We start from the raw sequence: 17,239 nt of genomic DNA, 5'->3' as shown, positions 1-17,239 counted from the left end.
GGTGTGGAATACCCAGTCTGTAGATCAGCCATGTGCTGGGAAGTTTGATTCATGCCAAAAGGCGCCAACCCTTGTCACTGTTCACCTTTGGTCATCGAATTCTGATCTCTGTTGCCTCAAGGTACTTGCGTGATGGAAGAGAAGGCTCTCTGCCGAGAATCTTCGCCTGGTGGAAGGGCTGAAATTGTGAAGATGATGTGTGAGATTCTCGGCGGTGGGTTTTGTAGTGGTTGCCCCAGGGAGCTTTCTCCACCATCGTCCGCGCTTCCCGGTAGTGCTCCTGAAACCGCTCCCGCACTGGCCGCTCGGTTTCCCCGACGTACAGCTCTTGACAAAGCGTGCACATCATACTGTAGACAACATGCTTCGCCACACATTCACGATCAGACATACCCATATCACATGCTCTACACACCATCGGTGCACCACGACCACGCTTCACCTTCGCTCTCTGCACCTCACGGGGACATACACGGGCAGACAATGATGACCGAACAAGTCATGGTGGAGAAAGCTCTCTGGGGCAACCATGGCATGAATCAAACTTCCCAGCACATGGCTGATCTACAGACTGGGTATTCCACACCTTGTTGTTATCACAACGAATGCGGGATCTCAGATTCGACATCTCGAATGGATAGCCACACCTGACTTGAGAGCTTGAGAAGATTAACACGCTCCATACTTGACTCTTAACCCCCCTCCCCTCTCACCGCACAAACACACACATACACACACACACACACACACACACACACACATCAACTCAACCATGGCTGTTTCGCGCCCACTTTGCACTTGATGAAATGCTCACTTACATTGTTATGTCTTAGTGCTAGCTTATAACGTGTTTCAGAGTACATGTAGTAGTGTGAATTATGTAGTGTGAATTATGTAGTGTGAATTATGTAGTGTGAAGCATGTAGTGTGAAGTATGTGACTGTTCCTGTACTGTCTTATAAAAGCCAACTTTGTGTCATTCTTCTCCTATAATCCCTGATGATGCCCTCCTGGGTGAAAATTTGGACAATGTCATATGTACGTGGTGTAGCCAAGGACTGGTAGTGTGTTGCGAGATGGGTATACTGAAAATATTATTATGTAGCACGAAATAACATAATGTCACCACTTGGAATTGGCCGGGTGCTAATTTTGAAGTTACTAGTAGTCTGTTGTGTCTGACGAATGGAATGAGAAAACAGGCAGCATCATCGAGCGCCTTGTGAAGCTAAGAATGCTCGCAACCATGCCAAGCTACTCTCTCTCTCCCCCCCCCTCTCTCTCTCTCTCTCTCTTCTTGTCTAGATATTGGATGAGATGTCAAAATTACTGGACAACTGCACAACATTGCTCAATGTAAGTCCTGAACTTCTCCTGTCTAGCAATAATATAGAAGAACGTGCATTGCAGACTCAGCGGAGGACGTTCAGGTTGGTTGTAACTCTGAGTTGCATGCCGTTGGGCAATCATCAGATAACTGATACTTTGGTCTACCCAACAGTATGCTTATACACACATAGGGCCACAAGCATGAACAAATTTAGCGCTAAATCTGGTGTAAGGTATGGGGAGAAAGCTGGCGCGGGCCAAGGCGCGACAGTAGAAGTGCCAGGGGGGTGGCGGGCAGCAGGCAGGTGCGAGCATGAAAGCGCGGAAAGAGGCGATGGGGAGACAGTGTACAGCAGATGGGTGGAGGTGCCAGGAGGATGGTGGGCAATGGGCCAGTGAGATCGCTAGGCGGTGTTTGGGTGACGGGCAGGCGTGAGCAGAGTGGCATAGCCAACAACAGGCCAAGGGATTGTGTTATTTCTAATTGATATTGGGGTGCAATCAGCCTTATCAGCCATGCAAGCAAAGTTCTCCTTAAAATCATTCTTGGCCGATTGCAGCCGCAGGTGGAGCAGCTACTTTCCGTTGAGCAGGCAGGGTTTCGTGCAGGCCGTAGCACGGTGGAGCAGATCTTCAACTTACGGATGCTGATTGAGAAATACCGAGATCGGCAGCTAGCCCTGTACCACAATTTCATTGATTTTCGTAAAGCTTTTGACCGTGTCTGGCACAAGGCCTTGTTCAGAATCATGAGGCACTATGGCATCGAGCCACGGCTGATAACACTCATTGAGTCCTTGTACAGTAATGCAGAGTCGGCAGTCTTGGTGGGCTCTTGTATCAGCAAATGGTTTTCAACTACTGCTGGTGTCCGGCAGGGCTGCCTGCTATCTCCGGCCGTATTTAACTTATTCCTTGAATATATTATGTCAGCTGCGCTGTTCGACTTTGACGGCTCTGCACGGATCGGTGGAGTTGTCATTACTAACTTACCTTTCGCCAATGACATCGATCTGACAGCCACGACTATGCAGGAGCTAGTGGAGTTGACGGAGCGTGTCGACCATTCAGTGCGGCGTTATGGAATGGAAATAAATGGAAATAAAACAAAAATCATGGTGATCCCTGATCAACCTGTTTCAGCTGATGATCCTGCAGTGTGTGTGGACGGCGTTGCATTGGAGCGGGTGCAACAATTCAAGTACCTTGGAGCGACCATCCCTGCAGATGGAACATCTGACGTCGAAATCAAGAGACGACTGGCGATGGCAACATCAAAGCTTCAAGAGCTGAAGACATTCTGGACTTGCCGAACTATATCGCTTAAAATAAAAATCCGCTTGGTAACTGCTATTATTCTTGCTACTGTGCTCTATGGCTGCCAGACCTGGACCATCTCACAAGCTAGCCCAGGGATGAATTTATCCGGTATCGCATCGCAGTTTGCTACGCAAAATCGATCTACTGCTTCTCAAAAATGACAGTGACACGCAGAAAACTGCAATACATACATGTACATGTACAGGCTATTCATGCTTTTTGTAGCTTACGAGATTTTGCATAGGAAAAACTGCTATGCAAGAACATGGCAGTAAATTCATCCCTGTAGCCTAAATCGAATTAGAGCTTTTGAGCTCAGGTATCTGCGTAAGCTGCTTGGCATCAAATACCATCATCATCGCACAAATGAGTCAGTACTGCAGGAAGTCAAGAATGCTATTGGCCCGTTCACGCGCCTTGATCCAACTGTTCAACGCATCAAGTTGAAGTGGTTTGGATATGTAGCAAGGCATCAGGATAGCTACTCCCACTATTTCTTGGATGGAATGGTGCCTGGATCGCGGCCCCGTGGTCGCCCCTGTCACAATTGGTTCACCAATATCAAAGATTGGACCAAGGAATCTTGCAATTCTCTCTCTCTCTCGTTGCTGCTGATCGTGATAGGTATAGGCAGCTTGTTTATCTGTGTAGTTAGGTTTATTTTTATTTTTATTTATTTTTATGCTGCTGCCTGGCGTCACACATGACGCCCCTACGACCAGAATTGTTATGGGTTATACATGCATACATTGGGGTGCTCAGGCAAAGTGCAGTACAGTACTTGGTCAGTTCATTTGATAGGTGTGAAATTTGCGAGGCGGAACTTATTCTCATGCCTGCATTTCGAGATCATCTCAGACCGCTTGTTGAGCAGGAGCTTCTTGGGTGTAGTCAGGATGTGGAGTTTTTCTGCGGTACATAGATTGCATTTTGTTGACTCACATCTGTATGATCGGCTCTTCTCCCGCACCTTCCATGTAATGGTCAACGGCTTTCCCTCGCTCTTCAGCTCCCATACGTGTTTTGCGAGCTCAGTGCTGTTTTTGTATTTTCATGACGCATAGAGGTCAGGTGGTTGGCGTGACGGGCTTTGAAAGGTGTCTCTGATAGACCGATGTAAATCTTGCTGGTAGATTCGGCAGTGGCCTCGTACTTTATCTCTTTGGTCTGGCACTCTCCGCGCAGCAGGCAAGACTCCTTGATTTTGCAGTTGCATGCCTTAGTTTGTTCTGGCTCTCGCAGGTTGCTCTTGTTGTGGCTGCTGATCACCGCTCCCATATTGGGCATACAGCTGTAGCTCACTTTCAGGGTGTTACGGTTGAAAATCTTCCCGAGCTTGGATGTTTTCGGGAAGTGCCTGGAGACAAGGCTCAGGAACCTACCAGCAACGTTTGTGCTGACATTCTTGGAGCAAGGGGGGGGGGGGGGGGTTGAACCATATGACCTTCCGGCTGCGGTTCTTCCTGCCCCTCTGCTCACGTGCCTCGGGCTGAAAGCTCAGCACTTCATTGTATCCACTGGCCTTTAATGCGGTCTGGTACACGGGGGCTGCATGGTTGAATGCCTCAGCGTCGCTTGATATAGTGGAAAGGCGCTTGTTGACAGCAGCAGGGATGTTGTTGGTGATCCCAGGCGGGTGATTGGACTGCTTGCTGACGTAGAGCGGGTTGTCATTTGGCTTTCGGAAGGGTTGAAATTTCCCTGGGTCCAGGCTCATCATGACATCCAAGAAATCCACCACCTTCAAGTTCGCTTCGATGGTAATTCTTAGGTCGAAGCGCTTGAAGATTTCCGTCAGCTTTTTTCTGAGGCGGTCTGCAGCCTGTGGGCTGGTGTCCTTGAGAGCGGCCAGTCCATCGTCTCTATAGAGGCCGATAGTGGATCTATCGACGTGGCTTGAGAGCTGGTTGAGAAGAAAGGCGCCCACAAGTTCGCACGTCTCGGCGCCATCGTAACTTCCCATTGTTACGTCAAACATGTCGCCCTTGTCCTTCATCCAGGGGCGGCCATCATGGAATAGGAGCGATTTTCGGGCGTGAAGGATGATGTCCATTTCACGCGGTTAGATCGTGGTGAATTGCTCCGCGAACGATAAAGCCTGACGGAGGAGCTGCTCACCAATTGACGGGTAGAATTCTACCACGTCAAAGCATAGGAACGTGTGGCGCCGTTTGTCGGGTATCTCCTTGAACCACTCGATCACTGACATGGTGTTCCTCCATAGGCTCACGGCCGTTTGGCAACGCAGAGCAGCCACGATCTTCTCTAGTATAGCCTTGCTCACCACACCCACTTCCGACTTAGCTGGACTAATGAGTCTGCAGGGCAGCGCTCTAGCGAAGTTGTTTTTATGATCTTTCAGTGTTATAAATGCTTCTGACTTAGCCAGTACGTCTATCCTGTTTTGAAGATCTGGACCCTCAGCGATCTCCCTCGCCTCGCTGTTGACTTCATCGTAAGCATTCTCAGGCGCGATCTTGTAGTTTTGGGTGATGTTCCCTCTCATCAGCTTGCTGTATTGCTCTTTTGGTACTTGGTACAAATTCCGGGTTTTATCGGCTTTCACGATGATGTCCTTAGAGTTTTTGATCATTTTGGTGTCTTTTCTCATAGCGTCTTGGAGGCTGTCTGATAGTTGGCGGAAACTGAACGTTTCAGTCACGCGAATGAGGTCCTCTTCAAAGGCTCATCGACTTACGAAGGACAGGTCCTGCTCTTGAAGCCGAAGCGTTCTGGTTGCTCCTCTTCGCGATCCTCGCCATTGAGGTAGAACAATGTGGCCCACCTCATACGCTTGATGACTTGCTCAATCCTGTCACTCCGACACTTTCCGGTACTGCTTGTGTGACGGTAGAGGGATGTTCTTCAGGGAGTGTCCCAGTTGTATTGGCATTGAAGCGTCCATAGCTAACTTGCAGTGTAGGGGTAGAGTGCTCGACTGGGTAAAGCCAGGAGCGTGGACAAATCCGTTGATCCCCGAGCTGCAGAGAGTGCTCAATTATCAATAACACAATCCCTTGGCCTGTTGTTGGCTATGCCACTCTGCTCACTCCTGCCCGTCACGGACTCACCCAAAGACCGCCTAGCGATCTCACTTGCCCATTGCCCGCCATCCTCCTGGCACCTCCACCCATCTGCTGTACACTGCCTCCCCATCGCCTCTTTCCGCGCTTTCATGCTCACACCACCCTCCTGGCACTTCTACTGTTGCGCCTTGGCCCGCGCCAGCTTTCTCCCCATACCTTACACCAGATTTAGCGCTAAATTTGTTTATGCTTATGGCCCTATGTGTTTACAAGCATACTGTTGGGTAGACCCGAGTATCAGTTATCTGATGATTGCCCAACGGCATGAATCTCAGAGTTACAACCAACCTGAACGTCCTCCGCTGAGTCTGCTATGTACTAAGCTCTGTCTCTGACATTGAGCATTCTCTGCAGCTCGAGGATCAACGGATTTGAAGAATGTGCATTTGTATAATTGTAATGGGGTTGCATTGAATATTCATTTGGTTCAATGATGCCATCATGCCCAGTCAGAGATCAAAAGTGCAAAGAACATGTACATTGCAGCTACGACAGTTGAAGCAGAGCAGCAAACTCGAGATCCGTATATCCTGAAGCTAACAAACGATACTGTATCTATGAGACAAGCACGGAAAGGCGTATACATTCAGAAATACTTCCGCGAGAAAGTTAGGAGTCTGTTAGCTCCCGGCTAAATGCAGGCCCCTCACACTCTTAGAACACAGGGTTTTGTAGTATTGAATAATTATATGGAAGAAGTATTTAGAACACAGCGTTTTGTAGTATTGAATAATTATATGGAAGAAGTATTTGGACAAGAGAGTAGACAAGAACGAATAGAGAACCACTGGAGCATGCGCTCTTCTGTACTTGATGGGATCTCATTGCTATGGCGAAGGAGCGGGAAATACGAATAGTGAGTATTGTACTGTCTTAGAATACATACACCTATTACAAGTCCATCGCAGCTGAAGATAGGATAGCAGTTGCACACTCCTGGCTATGTACACTTGGTATGAGGTAATTTAGAGGTGTAACTACAACTGAACCGGATCACCCGAGTTACTGACCTGGCTAATGACCCTGTCGAGAGAAAAGACCGTGACCTGGTTGCTATAGTTTGCAGGGTACGAACTACAAGTATCTCTATTCTAAATTGACGAATCACGGTTGTAGCCAGCTTGTGATTGAAGGGAGCTGATGGGTTAACCCTGCAATCCATCCAACATGGAATTAGGAGCTCATCAACGGTCAACATCAACCTTAGCCAGATGCTACTCTCCCGGCGTTGAGTAGAACCTGGGTTTTAGGGTGTTCGGCCCTGCTAGAATGCACTATTGATCATGGCACGAGGGCAAGACATCTACACCGATCCATTGTCCCGAAGTATGCATACCTGATGCCAGAGTGAAAGGCTCATGCCGGCCTACTACGCTTTGTGTGCACGGTTTTTGTGAAATTGTTTCTTTGTTCCTGTTGTACTGCCTAGTTCAAAATGGACAATGTCTTTCCCTGACTGCAAGTGCCTTAAGTGCCTTTGCTTACCAGCAACAGATCTCAGTGTATCTGAAGACGAGCAAACATCGTTATGGCGTTATACCAATGGATTGCGTTGTGTCTTGTCGCATTTTCAGCTTCACAAGCAATGTCACAGACGCAAGCAACAGGAGATCTGTCGCATCCAGAAAGACTTCCTGGAGCAGTCCAGTGCTATCATCAATAGTGTGAAGCCGTTGCAGCAGGCACCGGTGTACCAGGCCTGGGGAGACGGTGCTACGCCAGGAACAGTGGAGCCTCGGGGAGACGGTGCTACGCCAGGAACGGTGGAGCCTCGGGGAGACGGTGCTACACCAGGAACAGTGGAGACCGGAGGATCAGTACTGGTGAGTGTACTGCCACCGGCGACTTGTTCTACGAAATAGCCTTTTTCACAGTCCCAGGGCAACTATTCAGTAATGGAGTAGTGGTCTACCAGAGCAATCATGCTCACGATGGGGAGAAACAAAGACCACAATGATAGGTTCTACAGAGTTGCGCAGGACAAGAGCAACTTCTCGAAAAATGTTTGTGATTGAAAAATACCTTTTTTGCACTCTTTCGCTACGCTCAGCCGTGAAAAAACAAAACTTGTATTTGTGCTGTTGGTATTTCGGTGTTTGACCACTTTGCTGGTGGATTGATCTACTCACCTCCCACCGCTCTAGGAGCTACATCTGCGCCTTTGATCTTTGCAAGGTGGCGGCGTTCCTACGGATGCTGAAAACTCAGTCTAACGAGTCTCAAGCGAACAGTGTGAATATTTTATTATTGGATATTTGTTTTGCCCTGTTATAATCTGCAAACTCACTTCATGCTGGCGACTGCTGCTTTCAGACATTTTCTTCGTATACTGAACGGCTAAGTGATGGTTTTTCAATGCCGCGTCCATCCCAAGTCAGCTCCAAAACAAATTGTTTGCTACTTGTACCTACTCTCCTGGGGCTGCTGCATTTGCGCTCGTTGAAATCCGACCCGAAATGCTCCCCCGGGCCACTTTCTACTACATCACCAGAGCTTTGTGTGAGTATGCACCCAACTGTGCACACCTCAGGCGCTGGTCACATTTTTTTGGTCTGGCGCTTTACACTTTGCCGACATGTATGCGCCCGTAATCAAGAGTGCATAAACAAAAGTATGCCACTGTGGTTATGGGTCAGTACGCGGCGCGCTGCCTGCATTACGTAACTTGCCTTCATCACGCTATGAAAGTATGCACTCAAACCCACAATTTCTCGTACGAGCCCATCCGGTTTTGCTCGCTTTGTTCCAGTACCTATGCAATCTCTAAATTTTGGCGCGTGTACTCCAGCGCGTGTACTCCAGTTCCGTACGAAAGTTCTTTTCAAACCAGAGGGAAAGTGCGGTGTTCGATTTTCCGCAGTGCACGGACTGCAGCTGAATGATGTAAGGAAGGCAGTGCGCCGTGCATCTCGCCTATAGAAAAGAGATCACAGCTGCATACTCTTGTTTATGGACTCTTGTCGTAACGTACCAGGTTCCCGCCAGGAAACAATAGTGGGGGAGGGGGAGGGGGGGGGGGGGAGCAGAGGAAACCTTGAAACATTTAACCCATTTCCATGTTCCGATATTCAATATTGCCTTGTCAAACGAAATGCAACTTGTGAGCGCATGTAGCACCCAGAAGGATCTATTGAAAGAAGAGTAAGGATGGACTCGGATGGTGATCCAAGGATAGATTTATTACAAAGAAAAGGACCAAGGAACTACAAGTTATGCTATTATGTTCACTAACACCACCAGCTACTCAACAATCAGCTCAATGCGATAAAATTGCACAACACTGACCGGCGGAACTGACGTTCTACAACTAACTTCCAATGAGCTCTAGCACGTCTTGGATGCACACTCCAACATCCTTTACAGCTAAGACTTTCAGGTTGTGCTTGTCTTGATTGCGTTCACCTTCCCCTCCTATGTTACTCCTATAACTTAGAGCATTCCAAGTTGGAAGGCTGTTGGAGTGCGCATCCAAGACCTAGGCTGCTTTAAAACTGTCTTTTTTCAGACCTGCACACAACATTGACCATTGCGCAGTAGACCTCATTCGGTGCAATTCTAGTTTGTCGATATAGACAAAAGTGAAATGTTGACAGTTGATAAAGAAGAACGTAAGCAGCAGCATTCGACAGTTGATAATTCTGTGAAAAGTGACTCCACCACTTGTTGATAACAACACCCTTTTTTTTAGAAACCCACTGGGTTGTAGTTGCTTTTGTGTGTGTGTGGGACTCTTTATCAGATGGTTTTAAATAAATAGAAAGAGGTCTCGACCTCAGATTTATGGCTATCATAATGCTGTAATACGCACCGAGGCTTTGCCTTGGGGTACTATTTTATTTGTACCGTACACCACTAAGTGGGTGCATAGGTAGCACCAAGAGTCCATGTAATCCCCCAGAGTGCGCAACTTCACTGTTCAGATCGGGGACGGCGAAATCCGCGTTGCACGTCATAGTGTGACATCATGAGTAGGGTAGAGTATCTCCGTGGTGGACCGCATCGACGGAGTGACGCAAGTCTGACCCAAAAAAAATGGCGTACATCACGGATTACGCCGTCCCACAACCCCGTCCAGTTGCACACTCTTCTGGGGGATTATGGACTCTTGGCAGCACACACAGTGTGCAAAACAATGGCGAACACACACCTACAGCACAGCAATACTACTCGGGGCATCTCTGCTTTTTTCAGTGTTTACCCCGCATTGCTCCATTTGTCTGAGATCTACATGCATATAACACTATGACATTTTTCCACTTTGCGTAATGATTTCTTGTTCCGGCATGAGCAGGTCGGGAAGAGATCAGCTGATTCATTGGAGAACCGGCCCAGTCAATTCCAGCTCCATCCTAGAGGTGTGTACCTGTATGCAATTAAGTGGTTTCGAATCCATCACATGACCATAGGGGACAGGCATGTTGATTCCTACTCCAGTCAATCCCTGTATCTATGGGTCACATGATGTCGGTTATGTTGCCGTGTCTATGGGTCACATGATGTCGGTTATGTTGCCATGTCTATGGGTCACATGATGTCGGTTATGTTGCCATGTCTATGGGTCACATGATGTCGGTTATGTTGCCATGTCTATGGGTCACATGATGTCGGTTATGTTGCCATGTCTATGGGTCACATGATGTCGGTTATGTTGCCATGTCTATGGGTCACATGATGTCGGTTATGTTGCCATGTCTATGGGTCACATGATGTCGGTCATGTTGCCGTGTCTATGGGTCACATGATGTCGGTCATGTTGCCGTGTCTATGGGTCACATGATGGCGGTCATGTTGCCGTGCCTATGGGTCACATGATGTCGGTTATGTTGCCGTGTCTATGGGTCACCTGATGTCGGTTATGTTGCCGTGTCTATGTTTCACATGATGTCGGTTATGTTGCCGTGTCTATGGGTCACATGATGTCGGTTTATGTTGCCGTGTCTATGGGTCACATGATGTCGGTTATATTGCCGTGTCTATGGGTCACATGATGTCGGTTATGTTGCCGTGTCTATGGGTCACATGATGTCGGTTATGTTGCCATGTCTATGGGTCACATGATGTCGGTTATGTTGCCGTGTCTATGGGTCACATGATGTCGGTCATGTTGCCGTGTCTATGGGTCACATGATGTTGGTTATGTTGCCATGTCGATGGGTCACATGATGTCGGTTATGTTGCCATGTTTATGGGTCACATGATGTCGGTCATGTTGCCATGTCTATGGGTTACATGATGTCGGTTATGTTGCCATGTCTATGGGTCACATGATGTCGGTTATATTGCCTTGTTCCCCCTAGACCTAGCCCAAATTTGCTCGGGGCGCTTCGATATTTTGCCGGCAAATTTTGCCCGAGCACTTTCCGTATTTTGCTTGGCATTGCCTTTCGTTTCCGATATTTTGCTCCATTTTGCTCCTGCTTTGTGGCAAAATGGCTTCTAATGAACCGTCTACTTTGGTAAAAGTGGATGGTGACTCTGATGAGGAAAGCAAAACTTATAACGGTGTCAGTATTCCGGATTTTGTAGCATGATTTCAAATTTATGTACCCCTGACAACCTGCACGAGCTATTTCAGGGGTGCTAGTGCTGTCCAGTCAATAAGTTTGAGTCGGTAAAAGGAAAACCCTTGTCAATGCACACGCATGTAAAAAAAATAAGTATACGGTATAAATGGCCAGAGGTAAATGTAATTCATGTACTTGTACCGTGAGTTCAGGCCATGCATTGTGAAGTACACTTGAACTACCGGAATCCGTTTCACACACAGCCCAGTAGAAGGGTGCCACGAAACACATAGTACTTGGCCGCCCTGTTTGAACCAGCTGAAACCTACAATGTGCTCATACTAGAGAGGTTCCGCATAACGTAATTACGTTAGTAAAAAACGTAGTCGATCTACAGAAAGTCTTACGTAAACTGAATGCGCATCTGGGTTACGCCATACGGAGTTTTAAAATCACGTTGCTGCCCTTGGCAACTCCAAACGCGGCAGTGTACGACCAGATCGACCTGGGGAGAGAGTCATAAATTTGTACCCCAATCCACTTACGGACCAGCTACGTTATCAGAGCCCTATCTACGTACTCTCCGTAGACAACTTTCCGTAAGTGGAGTGCAAACTCGCGCATTCACGGGTTTTTCCCGCCCACTAACGTAAAGTTGCTCAACTTTACGTAGTGCAGAACCTCTCTATTGTGCTGTTGCTTGCTTCTGTTGGCGTGGGTGGCTACTTGCGCGCCCATATTTGCCATAGCTACCCAGGCCCTTTATCTTGCATTCTCTATCACTCGCTCTCGCTCTTCCATAATGTAGTCGTTTCGTTCGTCCTTGTCTCCGTCTCTTCGTTTCCCAGTAAAAATGTCGTTCCACCTACCCGTTCCCTGTGTCCGTTGTGTTTGGGAGTATCAACCTTTCTATATCTCAACACGAGTACCGAAAAATATTGTTGATCCACGCCCTCGCTGATTCCACTCCGTATTGATTTTCTACCTGGGATGGTGACTTCACTGTATACGTTAAGTACCTTTGTTGAACACGCTGCAGTATACAATACATGGCAAACTAGCTCTGATGGAGAGAACTGTGCACAATCCAGTAGATATGCTTCTCAGTGCAGATCAGATGCAGTGGTGTAATACTGTGACCCACCTCATACATGTAGTTCATACAGTCTGTATCGGCTATAGCGTACCCTTTTGATTTCCGTGATTTTATCACTACAGTCAACTTCGCTAATAACGACTGCGGATATAACGACAATTCGCGAATAACGACATAATTTTCATGCCCAGAGCAAAGTCCCATCCAACTGTGACACATATAATGAGACTGTGACACATATAATGAGACTTCGGGTATAACGACACTTTGCGAATAAGGACACTTTTCTGATGCCCCGCCGAGTGTCGTTATAAGCGAAGTTGACTGTATAACCGATGCATCACTATAATTATGCGATACGACCGATTTTTTTTCTTTTTTCCGATCGACACATGAAAGGCAAGGAAATACTTCCAGCATGGCGTTTTGACAAATGAGCATGCTGCATAGTTTACAGTGCCCGCATTTCCATACACAACATTCTGTTATGTACATGTACCGTAAAATCCCGCCAGAGCGCCCCTACCTCCTCGACGCTTCAGGTGGGGAGGGGCGGATGGGCGAGTCCTACTTGCCGCATTCAGTGCTACATGAAAAAGTACTGACCCTACGAAAACTGTTCGTGCATCTCGTACACCGACCAAAGGTCACGAGCCACGAGTCGTACAGACCCGTCAAAACTCAGGCTGTGTTTTTTTTAATTTTTTATCACATTGCACATACCTACGGAAGAAGGGGGAGAACAAACGAAGACGAAACAAAAAAGACAACAATGGGTGTGTAGGCGCTACATGAGCTGCGCTGGTGAGATGCAGTGGACTCCCCCGACCAAGGGTCTCGGGATCGGCGTACACAGCAAGCACCATGGGAGAGGGGGGGGGCGAGAGGAATGGCGGAGAGAGAGAGAGAGAGAGAGAGAGAGAGAGAGAGAGAGAGAGAGAGAGAGAGAGAGAGAATGAGAGAGAGAGAGAGAGAGAGAGAGAGAGAGAGAGAGAGAGAGAGAGAGAGAGAGAGAGAGAGAGAGAGAGAAAGAGAGAGAGAGAGAGAGAGGGAGAGGGAGAGGGAGAGGGAGAGGGAGAGGGAGAGGGAGAGGGAGAGGGAGAGGAGAGAGAGAGAGAGAGAGAGAGAGAGAGAGAGAGAGAGAGAGAGAGAGAGAGAGAGAGAGAGAGAGAGAGAGAGAGAGAGAGAGAGAGAGAGAGAGAGAGAGAGAGAGAGAGAGAGAGAGAGAGAGAGAGAGAGAGAGAGAGAGAGAGAGAGAGAGAGAGAGAGGAGAGAGAGGGAGAGAGAGAGAGAGAGGGAGAGAGAGGGAGAGAGTAAGAGAGAGAGAGAGTGAGAGAGAGAGAGAGATAGAGAGAGAGAGAGAGGGAGAGAGAGAGAGAGAGAGAGAGAGAGAGAGAGAGAGAGAGAGAGAGAGAGAGAAGAGGCAGAGAAAGAGAGAGAGAGAGAGAGAGAGAGAGAGAGAGAGAGAGAGAGAGAGAGAGAGAGAGACAGAGACAGAGAGAGGGAGAGAGAGAGTGCACACGAAAGAAGAGAGAGAGAGAGAAAGAGAGAGATGGGTAAGTGAGGGAAAGAGAGTGAAAGAGGTGGAGAGATATAAGTATAGAGAGAGAAAGAGTTCAGCGGCATATCGTCGCTATGACTATAATGCTACTTTGAGAAGAGGGTCAACATAATGATTTGCGTCCACTGATGGCAGGCCAGTGTGATAGATGTGCATGGCTAGCACCAGTCGTGAGCAGAGCACCAGTCACTCTGTTGCAGGTGACGGTATGCAGCAATCTTGAATCTCTGCAGGTGTTTCCGGGCTGGCTGCTTGTCCAGAATTGCCTGTGGCAGTCTATTCCACACTGGCACGATGCAGTATGGGAAAGAGCGCAGAAGGTAATCAGGAGCTCGTGGCGAGAGATTCAGCTCAAGCTGGTGGGGATGGTGCTGTGCTTGGGCTGCTCGAGTGCGGCGATGACGTGGCGGTATAGCCGGCGGGGGACACATGGCTGCAACTTGAGGCAGACCATGGCCACACATCAGTTTGTACAGTAGGCAGAGAGCAGAGACCTTTCGCCGAACAAGGAGGCTGGGAAGAATGGTACCAGGGCCAATGACATTTAGGGCGCGGAGCTGGACAGCATCCAGCATGGCCAGGTGTGAGGGGGCTGATCCCATCCACGCAAGGTGGGCATATTCCAGCATTGGCCGGACGAATCCTTTGTAAACAGTCACCCTGCCCGCGTGGCTGAGGAGGGGTGCTGCCTTCCGCAGGAGGCCCAGCCGCTGCTTAGCACGTGATGCCACTTGCCGAAGGTGGAGTCTGTAGCTCAGTTTAGAATCAAACGTCACTCCGAGCACCTTCACATGTGTTTACATGAAGCGTTTCAACCCGGGTCAGATTTCAACCCGGGTCAGATTTCAACCCGGGTCAGATTTCAACCCGCCATGCACACAAAATGAATGGCGCGTTTACATGACGCATTGCGCTTGACCCGGGTTGAAATTTCGCCCCGGGTTGATTTCAACCCTCCCCTTCGGTCAAGAAAATCGTACAAACGTACTTCTGTGCGTATCTCGCGCCAGGTTTGAACAGCACTGCAGATGCAAATTTCGCGCGAACGGATTCACGTGACCATACAGGACTGTAGAAGTGGACTTTTGGCGGCATATCAGTATTTGACCCGGGTCAACTGTCTTCATGTAAACGCTCACCTCTTTTGTCTATCGTACAGACTTTCAACCCGGGCTGAACTCGACCCGGGTTGAAATTTCTCATGTAAACACAGCCTCAGGGTTTGTGCGATCCCTGGTCAAGAGGGTGCACCGGTGGGCACTGTTGCATACATTTCCAACGGGGTCGAGCACGCGTCTGCAGTACAGTCCGGCATCACAGACTGCGACAGAGATACGAGAAATCACGTCCATGACAAGAAGTCAGGGAGGGGCGGATAGGAGAGACGGGGCGCTCTGGCGGGATTTTACGGTACATGTATCACCAAGAGTCCATGTTTATGCACTCTTGGTATCACTATCAAAATAAGCAACGTGAAGAAAGTAAAAAATAGGGCCTTTGATATTATTGCTATATGTATTTTAGAGTTATCACTAGAGCCGATAATAATATAGTGTGTTATGCATGTTTTGATTCTTTGTTGCCATCATAATATCCGATATATCATTACATCCATCCGATAATATTGGTTATAGTGATATTTTTACTGGATAAAATACGTTTTGCTTTTGATATTTCGTACCAATATCACTGTAGCCGATATAATTATTCTTATATCCGGTCACTCTATAGCCGATACAGACTGTACTCAGTTTTGGACCGGCCTGATAACGCAAGATCAGTTGATAGGAGCGAACAGTTTAATGATAGTCGGCTGTGGCAACGAACTCGATTAGGTTGGCTACACGGGCTCCCTTCGCTCGGCTCACCTCTGTTCTTCACTTCAAGTCATGCTGGGTTGCATCATGATGGGTTGTCATGCAAGCGGGACTCTGTACACATGCATTGCAGCGCACGCGAGGAAGTCCACACACCCGTGACTAGTGCACACCAAGTCAGCAACCCCGAAATCCCGGAAGTTGCTGGGAAGTTGTGGGTAGCCCGCCAGGCCCACTGGAGCCCCCACAGGGATCAGGTTTCATGCACTTCCCAGGCGCATTGCTGACGGCTCAAGGGAACGCCTTCGCGCAAACGCTGTATGGGTCAAATGGATGGTCACAGCCTTCGAAAAGCAAACACAAATCCACCAACGGCCTCTTTCTCTTGCTAATTACGCGGCAGTGGGCATCAAGCTGTTTCACATATTTCAAATGGTATCCCTCCTACCCGCCCCTCATCGACTTTGGTGCCGTTTTGGAAAACTGTTTTGACTATCGCACACTACCTATGCCTAAGTCGATCACTTGGCGTAACAGTACTTTCCTATTAGTCTGATGATCACAAATCTGCTAGTTTATTCCACGTTCAATGAAGTGCCGGTGACTGGCGGGGCATTGATTCAGGGGCTTTGGCTGATTCCTTGCTTATTGGAAACCGGCTTGAATTTTGAAGGTTGCTATGACTGCGGCAGTCATAGTGCGTGCAGTAATTCACAGGGCCACCGAACTTGCATGCAGGGTGCCCAAGCCAGCTAAACGATGCGTTGCAAGGCAACAGCAAAGGACTTGGTCGAGGATACCTTGTGCTGGCCGCGTGATGGCCAAATTTGACTAACTGGTGCGCTATGGCTGGAATAGGGCTGTGCTTGTAGGCAAACTCTGGCTGATGTGTGCTGATCCTGGAGGTAGCATGCTGGCAAGCATGATAACTGACTAGGGTGTATCATGCCATGTATATCATGGGTATATCATGCCAGGTTTGCTGTTCGCAGCACCCACTGTCCGTGCAGCAGTCCGCTTGACCTGTACACTCCAGTGTAGTAGTAACGGTAGTAGTGTGTATGTTCCGTGCAATCTGAAGATGGCCTGCGCATTCTGGGATGACACGAAAATATTTGCGGCGCAAGACAAGGCACGGTGAATCCGTGTCCCTGAGACTTCTGGGAACACACCCAAGTTAGTGTGTGGTTCATGAAATCTGTGGATTTTGCTGAAAACCTGGAGAAAAATTCATGTGGGGCACAATCTGTGGGTTTTGTTGAAACACATGAAGAGCATAGCGAATCCGTGTGGGGCGCTATCTGTGAGTTTCTCTGGAAAAATGAAGGGCACAGCGAATCCATGTGGGGCGCAATCTGTGGATTTCGTTTAAAAACATGAAGAGCACAGCGAATACATGCGGGGCGCAATCTGTGGGCGCAATCTGTGGATTTCGTTTAAAAGCATGAAGAGCACAGCGAATCCATGTGGGGCGCAATCTTCAAATCAAATCGACCGGGCAGGGCCGCTGGAACCGGTCCAGTTGG

At 48.4% G+C, this 17,239-nt stretch overlaps 1 protein-coding gene across 1 annotated transcript in view; it reads left to right on the top strand.

Annotated features, from left to right (window-relative positions):
• Positions 1-17,239, top strand: part of LOC135807006 (uncharacterized) — a 78,863-nt gene that overhangs the window by 6,752 nt on the left and 54,872 nt on the right. Inside the window, exons 6-8 of the mRNA XM_065321109.1 lie at positions 1,306-1,356; positions 7,310-7,558; positions 10,027-10,090. Coding sequence (XP_065177181.1) covers positions 1,306-1,356; positions 7,310-7,558; positions 10,027-10,090 — 364 coding nt within the window. The remainder of the gene's footprint in view (positions 1-1,305; positions 1,357-7,309; positions 7,559-10,026; positions 10,091-17,239) is intronic.

This window comes from Sycon ciliatum, chromosome 1 (assembly GCF_964019385.1).
Source record: "Sycon ciliatum chromosome 1, ocSycCili1.1, whole genome shotgun sequence".
Lineage (NCBI taxonomy): Eukaryota > Metazoa > Porifera > Calcarea > Leucosolenida > Sycettidae > Sycon > Sycon ciliatum.
This window is presented reverse-complemented; position numbering and strand designations above follow the sequence as displayed.